We start from the raw sequence: 12349 nt of genomic DNA on the forward strand, positions 1-12349 counted from the left end.
TGACGCTAATTAAGATAATATAACCTCTATTGTTATGAATCTGTTGACGAATAAATGCTTTCTAACAAAATTACCGAAACCTTAAAAAAAAAAAATCAATAAAACCTGCAGCATAGCACAATGACTATGAATTTATCTTCGGCCCCTAGCGTTCAAAAGTAGGATGGCTTTATCATATTTAAAAATACTTTTTGAGAAGAAGAAATGAACATAAAATTGTAATAAAGTCCAACTTGCTCTCACTAATTAAATATTCTACTACGCTCAGCCAAGTTCTCAAAATATACAAGTATTTAATCTCGTAGTCTCCAAAAATTTAAAAAGATGACAATAAAAGAAATAAATAATTAAAACATAGAATTAGATTGAAGTTATAACACCACAATGCCAAAATAAGAAAAGAAGAAGATACATTTCTATAAATTACAATACCTCTAAATTCAAATAATTTTAATCGGTTGACAATTGAATAATTAATACAAGAATCGTACAAACAAGCACAAACACATTTTATGTATTTCAATCCACCAAGTGATAATAGAAAAGCACCTGGGTAAGCAAAAGATAAATGAATAAAAATAACAAAGAGGATACAAGAAGAGTTCATCAGGCAACATAACAAAGGAGGGCCTTGCATACCATACAAGACAAAGAAACCTAACTTAACAACCCTTTCGATGAAGATTTGTGATTTTCACTTCCGGATATTGACCTTGAATTCCGAATTTCCCATCTCATCAATTTGCATTTCCTTAATTTTCAGGGCAGAACTTTCAATAGAGGGACATGATCTTACCTCAATCAGTTGCATTGTACACTTGCTCCCGAAACTTTCAGGAATTCCCTTTAGATTCAAACAACTTTGCATCACTACTTGTTCTAGTTTGGGATACGAGTCATCAGATGCGGTCCATTCTGAGAATCCTAGATTCGTCAGTTTCAAGACTTTAAGGTTAGGAAAGTCCCCGTCCTCAATGTCCCATTGTCTCCCGGTGAAAGAATTTCGCTTTAATTTCAGAACTTCAAGGATGGACAATCTGCCAATGGTTGAAATTTTACTCCAAGGGAGCTCAAGAGATGACAAAGTTAATTCCTTGAGGTTTGATGGGTATATAAAGTCCTCAAAACCATAGGGATCTACGACTGGCGCAGACTCAGAGACACCAATCTTGAGAGATTTGAGTTGAATGAGAGAGCCAAAAGCAGGAAAGAATTTTATAGAAGATTTTCCCCGTAACCGACAACTGAGCTTTTCAAGATTGGGTAATCTTTTCATGAATTTCTGGTAATACTCCCCAGCATTAATAACCAGATTGGTGCATGTTTTCAAGTTGTCAAGATCCTGTAATAGTTGATACGTATGTAGACGACTTATATGCAGATGTCTCAAGCTTGACATGTCCCAAATGGAATTCGGAATGTGGTGTTTACGATAGGTTCCGGTCACTATAAATGTCTCTAGCTCCTTTAGGTTGAATATTGGATCTGGAATGTTACTAAAATACCGCAGCTCCAAATACTTCAAATGAATCAAATATTGTAATGCCTCTATAAGTGTCTTATCCAGCTTTACGGAACTAAAATCTAGTACTCTCAGGTGTTTCCAGGATCTAGTCAAATCTAAATCGACCAAAGGAGAATATACACTGGGAATGAATCGTAAGGTGGTGATACTATCTTCACAAGCAGGTGCTACTATATTCAGATGTCCAGAACTACCATTGGAAGAAGGATAAATAGCCACACTAGTTCAAGAAGGAGAGTAAGTGTCAGAGCCATTAAATAATTATTATAATAAACAACAAGAAGCTAGAAACATAATTAAATTGGTCTCACTTACAGCTGATCATGTATCCTCAGCAAAGAGTCGCCATATGTAGCTTTCTTTAAGCTGAATTCGTATATTAAATCATGAACATTGACGGCTTTGAGATCCCCTAAGGAATTTCTTTTAGCTACCATCACTAGGTTGCTCCTTATTAAATCCATCAAGTAGTCCATTGCAATCATCTCTAAGCTCTTCGATCCAGTACTGGCTTCAACAAAATTTTCCGCGATCCACAGTCGTATCAGTTTTTTAACAGGAACTTTCTGGTCTTCCAAAAATGAAGCAAAGTAGAGAAAGCATTTTTTCAAATGAATGGGCAACTGCTGGTAACTTGATTCAATGATATCCATGCAACCTTGCATATTGGGTTTCAAACTTTCACCTACTTCTTGCCAGTAAATTATTTCCTTATCATGTTTAGCAAGAAGACTAGCTATCAATATAATTGTAAGGGGTAATCCTCCACACTTTCTCGCTATTTGCTTACCTATCTCCTTGAGTTCTTGAGGACAATGGCCTTCTCTGAATACGTTCTCCTTCAGTAGCATCCAGCTTTCTCCCTTAGTGAACAAACGAAGGTGATGAGGACTGAAAGAGATCATGGCATATGTGGCGATCGATTCAAGTCTCGTAGTCAAAATAATCCTACTTCCTTTATCATCATCTGGAAAAGGTCTCTTTATATCATCCCATGCCTAAGAGCTCCACACGTCATCCACAACAATAAGGTACCTCTTTCCCTTCAAACTTTTGTAGAGCTTCTCAGCTAGTTCATCATTACTCTTATTTTTGGTACTATCATCAAGCTTGGAAATATGACCCAATAATTCAAGCAAAAGAGCTCTATTATCATAAGATTGGGAAGAGCAACACCATAAGTGAATGGCAAAGCGATTGGAAATTGCTTCATGATCATACAATTTCCGAGCCAAAGTTGTTTTCCCTAGTCCCGGCATTCCAAATATTGAGATCACATCTAATTCCCGAGGTCCTGTCACAAGTTGCTCTATTAGCATTTCAGTCTCTCTTTCAAAACCGACCATCGCTTCCTTGGCTTTGATGAACTTGGTGTTCTGATGGAGGGAGGAACAATGGAAGGTAGAATGAAAAGTCAGGAATGTGCTGCAATTATTTTTTGTTTTTTGGTTTTGAAAAGTCTAAACAGGGATTTTTTTGCTTGGAAACTAGAGGATGATATCCTCTATGTTTAGAAATAAGTAATTTTAAAATTCACATTCATGATTTGGACCACTAATTACAAAATCTTATTGTTGTTTGTTGATATTGATTGGCCACCAACAGCTCACATGCCTGGAAGCCGACGTGCTTGACCTATTGAAATGTCATTAAAGACTTCTTACACATTGTCTGCTAGCTATAATATCTTTGTTTTTCAAAATCAAGTTGAAACTTTGATTGAAACAAGAAGACAAAATTATGAAATTTCTTTTTAAAAATCTTTTTCTCAACCATCCCAAGTAGGGACGAGCCAAAGAGCAGTGACATTCATTACAAGGTGAATACATTTGAGCCTCTGACTGTATTGACATTACATCTCAGCAAAGTATAATGGATATACCTAGACATTGTTTTATAAAAGAAAAATATTATTTTACCAAACATTGTCAATAGTATTTTGAATTAGAGACTAGACAAACCTACAAGAATATACTAATTCAATTTTCTTTAATTTCTTTTTAAACAAAGCCATGAACTACGGAGTACCGATAACAGGTAAGCATCCTTCACCTCCAATCTTGAGGTTGTGGGTTCGAGTCGCCAGTGGAAGAAAAAGGTGAAAGTTTCTAGTGGTAAAAAAATATGTATATAAAAAAAGAATAAGTTAATTTAAACAAGGAAAAAGACAACATAGAAAAGAAAAAAAGGAAAGAAGACGCCAAATACCACCATAACTTATAATCTAGTAGTATCAGTAGAAGTCTATCACTATGGGTTCGAAACTTCCCAATCCCTATGTACAGTGTATTCGATTATCATTATCCCTTTCTCTTCCTCGATCTTCAATGTCAGAGTCAGAATTTTCATTAAGGGGGTTTAAAATATGAAGACTTTAACACATGAAAAAGCCAAGGGAATTCAACATTTGCAATGCAACAATATATCCATTGTAATCCCACAAGGTGGGATTTGGGGAGGGTAGAATGTACGCAGACCTCACCCCTAGCTCGTGGAGGTAGAGAAGTTGTTTCGGAAAGTCCCTCGTTTCAAGTAACACATATCAAAGCAGTTTTAAAAAGACAAAATACAGCAGTAAAGCAGACATAGCAAATGATAGAGAAATCATTACCTAGCATACACATCACCTATATACATAAAAATAATTTTAACCTTTTATATATAGTGTAATTTTACATGGGGCTCACCCCACTGCCCAAACCTGACTCCGCCCCTGCCTATGTAACGGAGAAATTTTATATTTTTTAAAAAAAGGGATCGGAAGAGGGAAATATCAAAGAGGTACATAATAAAAAACTTGGCTAAAACCCACGCACTTGTGCATCGTCTCTTATCTATTCAAAGAATTCTCAAACAACAACTAAGCCAATCCCACAAGTTATCAAACTCGAAGAGACAATTAGTCCATTGTCTTCTTTGTTCACAAGAAGAGAAGCCCTTACTGTTCTTGGACTGAGTTTTTCAGCTACTTTTTTCGAGGTCTTTTTGAAGACACTTAATATTTATCAAACTATTTTTAATCAACTAAATCAAAACAGACTTTTTATGATATCGATGAGAGTCTGCCACGTAATAGTGCGCGAGTTTCATTCTCATTAACCCCTTATCAAAGGCAGATCCCAAGATTTATATTTTGTGATTTAAATTTTAATATTTTTAATATTGAATCTATTATATATTAAAAGTGGTACTTTTTTTTTTTTTACTGTTTCTGTGTTTTTGTTTCGTGTGGTGAATTCATACCTATTATATATATTATAATTTTAATTTTTTTTTACACATAAATATGTTTTCGCCTCGAAAGTTAAGGCTTCAATTGAACCTCACTTATAAGGCTAGCTAGATACGCCACTGCCCCTTACTCTTGCCCAATGAAAAAAAAAAAAGTAAAGGAAGATAAGAAATATTAAGAAATTTTACGTCGTATAGTCGCCCATCAAAATAATAACCACTAAATATATTCTTTTTAACATATAATATTATTTTATGCATAATATTATTTTAATTATTTTTTTATGAGCGATCAAATCTATATCTATATAATTATTTAAAGCAAGGAAATAGGAGTCTGACGTAGCACGTCTGAGAATCCAGGGATTTCATTTATCTCTTTTCGCAGATTTTTGAAGCTTTTCTCTCATTTTAATACAATATATATATTTAAAGGCTTAAACCTAAAAACTAAGATTTTAATTATAGCTGTATAATAAATGAGGAAAGATAGAAAGGAACAGTTTCAAAACACATAGACGTCCGTTCCAAGAATGACTTTTCAGATTGAACAATCAAGAGAAACCATGAAAAGAAACGTAGAGGGAATCAGGGAAACCATTCAAATAAGCCTAAGACATCCATTTCAAGATTTCTATTATTGCGGGAAGAACCCGATGGAGAAGAAGGCAAATGCTGTGAAGAAGCTTTCCGAAAATGGTGTGTTTTTTTGCCGCCATCCGTTTCTATTTGCCTTCTTCTTCATCTTTTATAATTATTATTATTTTGTTTTTGTTGTACTTTTGTTTCAAATTTTGATTTTTCAGTTTGAAGAAATCTCCTGACAGAGAGGAAGACGAAGGCTGTGAAGAAGCTTTCTGAAAATGGTGGTTTTAGTTGCTGCTATCCGTTTCTATTTTTCCCTTCTTTTTTTTTTTCTTATCTCTTTATTATTGTTACTATTTTGTTTTTCATGTTGTTCTTTTGTTTCAAAATCTAATTTCTCAGGTCGGAACGGAGAAATCTTCCGACGAAGAAAACGGCGAAGGTTGTTTAGAAGCTTTCCGAAAATGGTCCTTTTAGTTCCGCCGTCCCTTTCCATTTTTGCCTTCTTCTTCATCTTTTGTAATAATGATAATTATTACTCCATTATTATAGAAAGTATTATTTTGATTTCCATGTTGTCCTTTTGTTTCATGATTTGAATTTTATCCCGAGCCCTATTTTGTTTGTTTCAGGCTTTAATTTTCTATCTTTTTCCTGCAGTGGGTGAAAAAATTGTTTCTTTTGAGGATCGAATCTCAGTTCTTCTGTATAATCTTCATGGAATATGCCCAGGTGGGTACAAATAATTATGGATGCCTAGACTAACATTTGATTAATTTCCTGTTTGATGTTTCAAGTTTATTTTGAATAGTGAAGAACTCTTCAAACTAAAGTGAGAAGAAAATTGAAGCTGCGATCTCTTACCTGCTGCCAAAGTACACTTCTACAGATTTTTATTTTAAAATTGCTTGTGATTTTGTACTTTTACTCACTGCTCATAGCTGTAAGTTTTTTTTCCACCAAAAATTTTCTTATTGTTTGTGATGTGTGTTTTCCTTTATCTCTATGTAATAGCTTTCCTATTAGCAAGTCTACATATTTTTGTTATGCTGTCGTCTACTTTGTGAGATTTAATTACTCTCGACTAGATTTACATACTGAATGCTCATCTAACTTTTGCGGCATAGATATAATGGTACTAAAATAAGGTGTTTGTTTGTCTTTTGTTGTATTTGTTTGTTAAAACTTCTTGACTACTGTTGAGTTGCAGGTTGAACTTTCAGCATCTGTAAGTACTCCACCTTTCCTATGAAATAATTATATATGCACTAATGTGCTTGCCTGGAACCATCTGCATATATTTGAACTAATCTGCTTGCTACTCTCAGGCGTACCAGTTTCAACTAATATGCTTAATACTCTCAGGATTATTGTAACTCTATGATACTGGAATCATCACATGACCAGATTTATGCCACTGATGATATTGCAAAATCTCAAGAGAATGGAACCTTTCAGCAAAATTAAGAATTTACAGAGTGTGTATCCCTTTATCCTTATTAATATTTCCCTGCACCAATCTTGATTATATTGTATGGGTTGCTATAAACATGCAGGCATGGTTGAATGACATTCGCCTGTTACTATTCCGGATAAAGCTTACATTTTACATTCTATACATAAATGGTGGAAAAAAATTTATGCTATCAAGTCATTCGAAATGCAATTGTAGGTAACTCTATACATTTATAGTTTATCTGAAATAAATGTTCAGTAATTTGATACCAACAGAATAGGTCAGGTTTATTTTCTTTTATATAGCTTCAATACTGCAGGATGAATCTCATTTCTATTGTTGGACTTTTTGTTCATTCGGGTATAATAAGTTGACATTTTGTATGCTCATGATGTGTGGTCCCTTTTTCTTATTATCTCTCTATCCCCTTTCTTTTATTTTCTGTTTTAATTCTGTACTTGCTTTTCGTTAAGAAAAGGTATTCTAATTGTTCAAGTGTAGTTCTTTGTTGAAACTCCGTGTGATTGGTGTCATTTATGTTTACTAGCATTTTCCTTCTAAAATCATTGCTGAATATGGCTTTAGATATTTTGAAGTTATGATATATTGAATTTGTTGAAGAACTCATTGCGGTTACTAAGAATTTGTTGAAGAACTCATTGCGGTTACTGAGGGTAAGCAATCCGGTTTTTCCTTTATGACTACTTTGAGAACTAATGCAACGATTTGACTGAGACCGGATGTCACACCCCTACCAGGAGTATGACGGGCTCCGACCCGTAAGCCGGGAACCACCTGACTTATCCGTTACTTTAAACATTATAAATCATAACTCAAAGAACACCTGCACGCAGAAAAGGCCCAACATAGGAATATCCGATCATTCAGCACATATATTCATATGCGGACCGACAAGGTCGTCACAACATAACGTATATCATAAAGCCGGCAAGGCTAACAGTAAAGTATCAAGAGCTCAAAATAAGGTCGACAAGGTCACCAATATATTATACAACAATATGAACCGGTGGAGCTATAAAACATCTAACTATACACACACGTCTACGAGCCTCTACATAGAATACAAATGATCATAAGAACAATACCAAATAGACTGCAACTCCGAAATAAGTGGAGTGCTCCTGAGAATTCGCTGATAGAACACCTACGGGTCTGATCTGTCTCCCTACCTACCTGCAGGCATGAGCGCAGCGTCCACAAGAAGGGATGTCAGTACGAATAATGTACTGAGTATGTAAGGCATTAATAACAATATAATAGAGATATGAAAGGTAGCATGGAATATGAGAGATAACCTGCATATCTGGATGCCTCATAAGGCAGTGTCATGCATGATTAGCTTTTTAAAAAAAATAATTTTTTTTTACATATATATAGTACCATGCCCGGCCATTCAGGCTCGATGTCATATATATATATATATAGTATCATGCCCGGCCATTAAGGCTCGGTGTCATATATATATATATAGTATCATGCCCGGCCATTAAGACTCGGTGTTATCATCATTAGCCCGCGTCTGGGCCTCCCGCGTCCGGGGCAATATCATGACATGCCCACTGCAGTGTTGTGCACATCTACGTGCCATGCCCGACCGACTATTACACGGCACGGTGTGAGAAAATACATACATACATATATATATATATAAAGCATGCGTGAGAGCTCAATCAAAAGTCACAACTATATCGGAGTGGAGAAAGGTCGGTAGCCTCCGATTATATTATGGATCAATCATCATCATTTATCCCACCTTGAAGGAACAAGGGTCATAAGGTGAGATTACCAACAATGAAGGAAATTAAGAAATTGCAAAGTAAGCTCAATCACCTCATAATAATATAAAGCTCATGTACTTGGAAATCTCTATGAATAAAATCATCTCAAAATAACATGAAATCCGTGTGCCTTGGAGCTTTGATAAATAAATCCCTCATAATCACCGTCATGGTTATCATAAAAAAGATTATTCATCTTTAGCATCACAAAAAAAAAAAAAACTTTAAGAGTCATGAATCTCTAACATTCTTGGAAATGAGGATTTTTATGGAATTCATGCATGGGTTGGTAGCAAAAGAATCATGCCTTTAAAAGAAAGAGGAATAGCCTTAACATACCTTTTGGTTTCCTTAACTATTCAACGTTTATCCTTCCAAGCTCGTAAATCTACATGTAAACCATTCATGCTATTGTTAGGCTCATTGTCACATGCTTATCTTAAGCCTTCAATTTAAATCCATTTAGAATCTGCCGAAATTAATTCGGGCAGCATCTCCCCTGTTTATATGCCTAGCCCGAAATCACAATCCGATGACCAACAACAACAACAACAATACCAACATCACAACAACATTATCAACACCAATAGGCTCCATAAAATATCCCACACGATGTTTTCCAAGTTTCTCAACTATCCTACTTGTTATACGACTATTTAATAACTTTATCTCCGTAAATAAACTGAAATTAATATTAATAAGGAGAGATTCATACCTTATTCTTGCTAGAGCAGCAATATCTTCAATATTTACTTTGAATCCAAGCCAATTCCAACGCAAGACAAAACTATAATCGCTACTACACGTTACCCGAATCTCGATTAATACTCCGTCACTTGAAATCCTCACTTTTATGTTGTGTGCATGCTCTCATATGGTGGCTGATCTCTCTAGAACATTTGGGGGAATTATTATGGAGAAAAAATGGGGTTTTAACCCTTATATGGGGTGTCAAAGTCGGTGGCACTGTAGCAGCGCGCCCTGCTCTGCCCGCCTAAATTGTAACGTTCATAATTCTCTACTCCGACATCGTATCGATGAGCGGTTGCAATAAGTAGTGGAAGATGGAAATATTCTAAAAGAATTGAATAAGTTGTACTAAATGGCATTAAACTTTACAAACCATGTTCCCACATATACAATCTAACGTCAAATTTGATTCTTTCAAATTCTTAAATCGAAACAGCTTCCATGTGATTCGTCTTTTAAATTGTTACTATACATTCACTTTGTTGTTTCTTTAATGGTATTTGTACAAAATTATTACTGTATGAATAGCATTCAAGTGAAGGGTAAAAGCGTCACACAATTTTTTATGGGCTTTTTCGTAATTTAACTTTTAACTTAGGAGGTTCCACTTTTTTAGTATAATAATAATAATAACTAGTTTATCTGTTCGTGCGTTGCACGAGAAATACCTACTGAAAGTAATAAATTTCAAATTTCATATTATTGAATATGTACAAAGTATATAGTCTAATAAACGGTTCCCTAAAATAAAATAAAAGGTAATTTAAGTCCTTGTGTTATATCTTTATTTTAATTTTGATCCTTGTATTATAATTGTTATTAGTCCCTAAATCTGCTTGAAATTGATCTTTGAATTAAGACAACATAAATTTCAAAATCCCTTTAGCTTGCATTTTACGCACTTACGAACTTTGTAACAATTGATTTTTATTGCTTAATGTTTTTTATAATTAGCTCTTAAAATTTTAAAGTTTCAATAGGAATCTACTCCGAGCGGAACTACAATGCAAGGGGGTCAACTGAGCCCCCTTTGTCGAAAAATGACACTGTATCTTTAAGGTCAATTTTATTATATATGTACAAATATTAAGTTTTGAATCCTTTTAACACAATATGAGCTTCAATTTAGCGATCGACAGGCTGAATGTTTTGCCAATGTTGTGGGTCCGAAACTCGCTAAAGACATTCTTTTTACCTTCTTGAATTCCCTTCTCAAAAGTCGTGGCTCCGCCAACTGAATCTACCAACAAAACAAATATTTGGGATTCTAAATTTATCCACTTTTAGAGTTTGCATCAAATTAAATCGATGATACACTGCTCTGTGGGTTTTCTATGGCATTGAAATAGAGACTTACCTAAAAATATATCTCGTTAATACCAAGCAACATTAAACTTTAGCCCCTAATATTCAGGTCAAGAATTGTCAATTGGTGTGTCTTTTTGTTTTTGATTTAGACTCCAAGTTGGACTTTTCATTAGCTCTGAATTGGAATTGTAAGTCCATACGAATACAAATTTAAAAGTCTGATAGTTTAGTTATTTCAAAATTCTAAATATTAGTCAAAATCAAAATTTTATACAACCTGTAATTGTTTCTTATAAACTTGGTTTGGTTCGGTTTTTCTTATTCTTTGTTTGATTTTTTTCTATTTGGTTTTTCGATTTTCCAATATTGTGCCATATAAGATAAAATTTGGATCTAATATAATCGACTAGTAACATATTTGAATGACAAAAAAAAAACCATTTAAATAATGAAAAGTAGTAATGCCAAATCTCTTAAATATTTTTGCTATATTCAGTTCACATGATTTAAATAGTAATTAATTAGTTGACACCTTTGATAAGATAGTAATACATTTGAGGGAAAATACATAGTTACACCCCGTAGTTATCCAAAAATATCATTTACTCGCTCATACTTTACGGACAACCTAGTTACCCTGTTCTTGTCGAAGCCGTCCACATTCATGACTCACTTAATACACGAATTTATCTTGGTGAAAGCTAAACATGAGAACTTTTTCCTGAGGATAAATGAATAAGTGAATCAATTTGATTATTCTTTTAGCTTGCTAGCTATTGTTTATCATGATAATCAAGTTAATGGCTCTGACACTTTGTACATTTCCATCTTCCAAGAGTCACCGTAAACGTGTGAATATTTTAGCACCAGCTGGTGAAGTGCTGCTTGCAGTAATAAATTTAGTTCTGAAGAAAATATCAACACCTTAGAGAATATGCAGTGAAATACTGTTGTGCATAAGGAAAATTTAAAATCAAGGAGAGAGTTTCAGCACAGGACGAAGCGTAAGGCCCGAGACACAGGGTGTAAGTCCCATGGATTTACGGGGCGTATATCTCATGTATCTTCACTTTTATAATTTTATTACTAAAAAATAAGCAAAAGTAAAGTTTTCATTAAAATTCTGCAAATAAATTCAAATAAATCACCAATAATATAAAAGGAGTTGTTATAAAAATTATTTGAGAAAGGTAAACACAAAAGATGATATTAGTCCTTCACGAAGTCAACTAATATTTGCACTGACTTTTATTATATATTCATAGACAGAGAAGGGAAAAAGTGTAAGTGCAATGACAAAAAATGGATAACGTTGCTTCAAGAAAATAGTGTTATGAAATCTCTATCATATGAATTTCAAGCATAATCATCTAAAAGAAATTATTTATGGCAATGTTATTTTATACGAGAGTTGTTTTATATATATATATATATATATATATATATATATATATATATATATATATATATATATATATATATATAATTTTAGTAAGAATCACTACAACATAATAACATAAAGTATAAATATTATTATACCAATAATAAAAATCATAATTTATAAAAAAATACTTTTAAAATAATAAAAATCAAACTTAACGCCAGGGACTTATGCTTTTGCGCCCGGGACTAACGCCCCAAATTCTAGGGTGTACGCCCTGTGTATCTACGCCTTTCATTTGCGCCCCGGAGCGT

At 33.9% G+C, this 12349-nt stretch overlaps 3 protein-coding genes across 11 annotated transcripts; 1 reads left to right on the forward strand and 2 right to left on the reverse strand.

Moving 5' to 3' along the window:
* Positions 1–401: 401 nt before the first annotated feature.
* LOC132609470 (putative late blight resistance protein homolog R1A-10) lies at positions 402–3053 on the reverse strand. The gene is made up of 2 exons (XM_060323452.1): positions 1841–3053; positions 402–1745 (listed from the first exon to the last, which is right to left on the reverse strand). The coding sequence occupies exons 1-2, from the start codon at positions 2428–2430 to the stop codon at positions 695–697; spliced, it is 1641 nt and encodes a 546-aa protein (XP_060179435.1). The 5' UTR covers positions 2431–3053; the 3' UTR covers positions 402–694.
* LOC132612193 (putative late blight resistance protein homolog R1A-3) lies at positions 2524–2871 on the reverse strand. Its single transcript, XM_060326514.1, has one exon. It carries the CDS (start codon positions 2869–2871, stop codon positions 2524–2526), a length of 348 nt encoding a protein of 115 aa, XP_060182497.1.
* A 1438-nt stretch (positions 3054–4491) lies between the features above and the next one.
* LOC132609472 (uncharacterized) lies at positions 4492–7186 on the forward strand. 9 transcript variants are annotated; one of them, XR_009570859.1, is made up of 5 exons: positions 4492–5455; positions 5563–5622; positions 5744–5783; positions 6002–6073; positions 6707–7186. XR_009570859.1 is itself a non-coding variant. In XM_060323453.1 (3 exons), exons 1-3 carry the CDS (start codon positions 5620–5622, stop codon positions 6806–6808), a joined length of 363 nt encoding a protein of 120 aa, XP_060179436.1. In that variant the 5' UTR covers positions 5463–5619; the 3' UTR covers positions 6809–7186. The 9 variants fall into 9 exon arrangements, 1 of the variants encoding a protein (XP_060179436.1); XR_009570856.1 differs by having other exon boundaries at positions 4496–5455; positions 5744–5808; positions 6002–7186; XR_009570855.1 differs by having other exon boundaries at positions 4501–5455; positions 6002–7186.
* Positions 7187–12349: the final 5163 nt, after the last annotated feature.

This window comes from Lycium barbarum, chromosome 9 (assembly GCF_019175385.1).
Source record: "Lycium barbarum isolate Lr01 chromosome 9, ASM1917538v2, whole genome shotgun sequence".
Classification (NCBI taxonomy): Eukaryota; Viridiplantae; Streptophyta; class Magnoliopsida; order Solanales; family Solanaceae; genus Lycium; species Lycium barbarum.

Excerpts from the sequence above, each read along its gene's own strand:
- LOC132609470 (XM_060323452.1), bottom strand. The coding sequence starts at position 2,430 with ATGATCTCTTTCAGTCCTCATCACCTTCGTTTGTTCACTAAGGGAGAA. Across the intron at positions 1,746-1,840 it reads CTGAGGATACATGATCAGCT|TGTGGCTATTTATCCTTCTT; the intron begins GTAAGTGAGACC and ends TTCTTGAACTAG.
- LOC132612193 (XM_060326514.1), bottom strand. The coding sequence starts at position 2,871 with ATGGTCGGTTTTGAAAGAGAGACTGAAATGCTAATAGAGCAACTTGTG.
- LOC132609472 (XM_060323453.1), top strand. The coding sequence starts at position 5,620 with ATGGTGGTTTTAGTTGCTGCTATCCGTTTCTATTTTTCCCTTCTTTTT. Across the intron at positions 5,809-6,001 it reads TTAGAAGCTTTCCGAAAATG|TGGGTGAAAAAATTGTTTCT; the intron begins GTCCTTTTAGTT and ends TTTTTCCTGCAG. Across the intron at positions 6,074-6,706 it reads TCTTCATGGAATATGCCCAG|GATTATTGTAACTCTATGAT; the intron begins GTGGGTACAAAT and ends TAATACTCTCAG.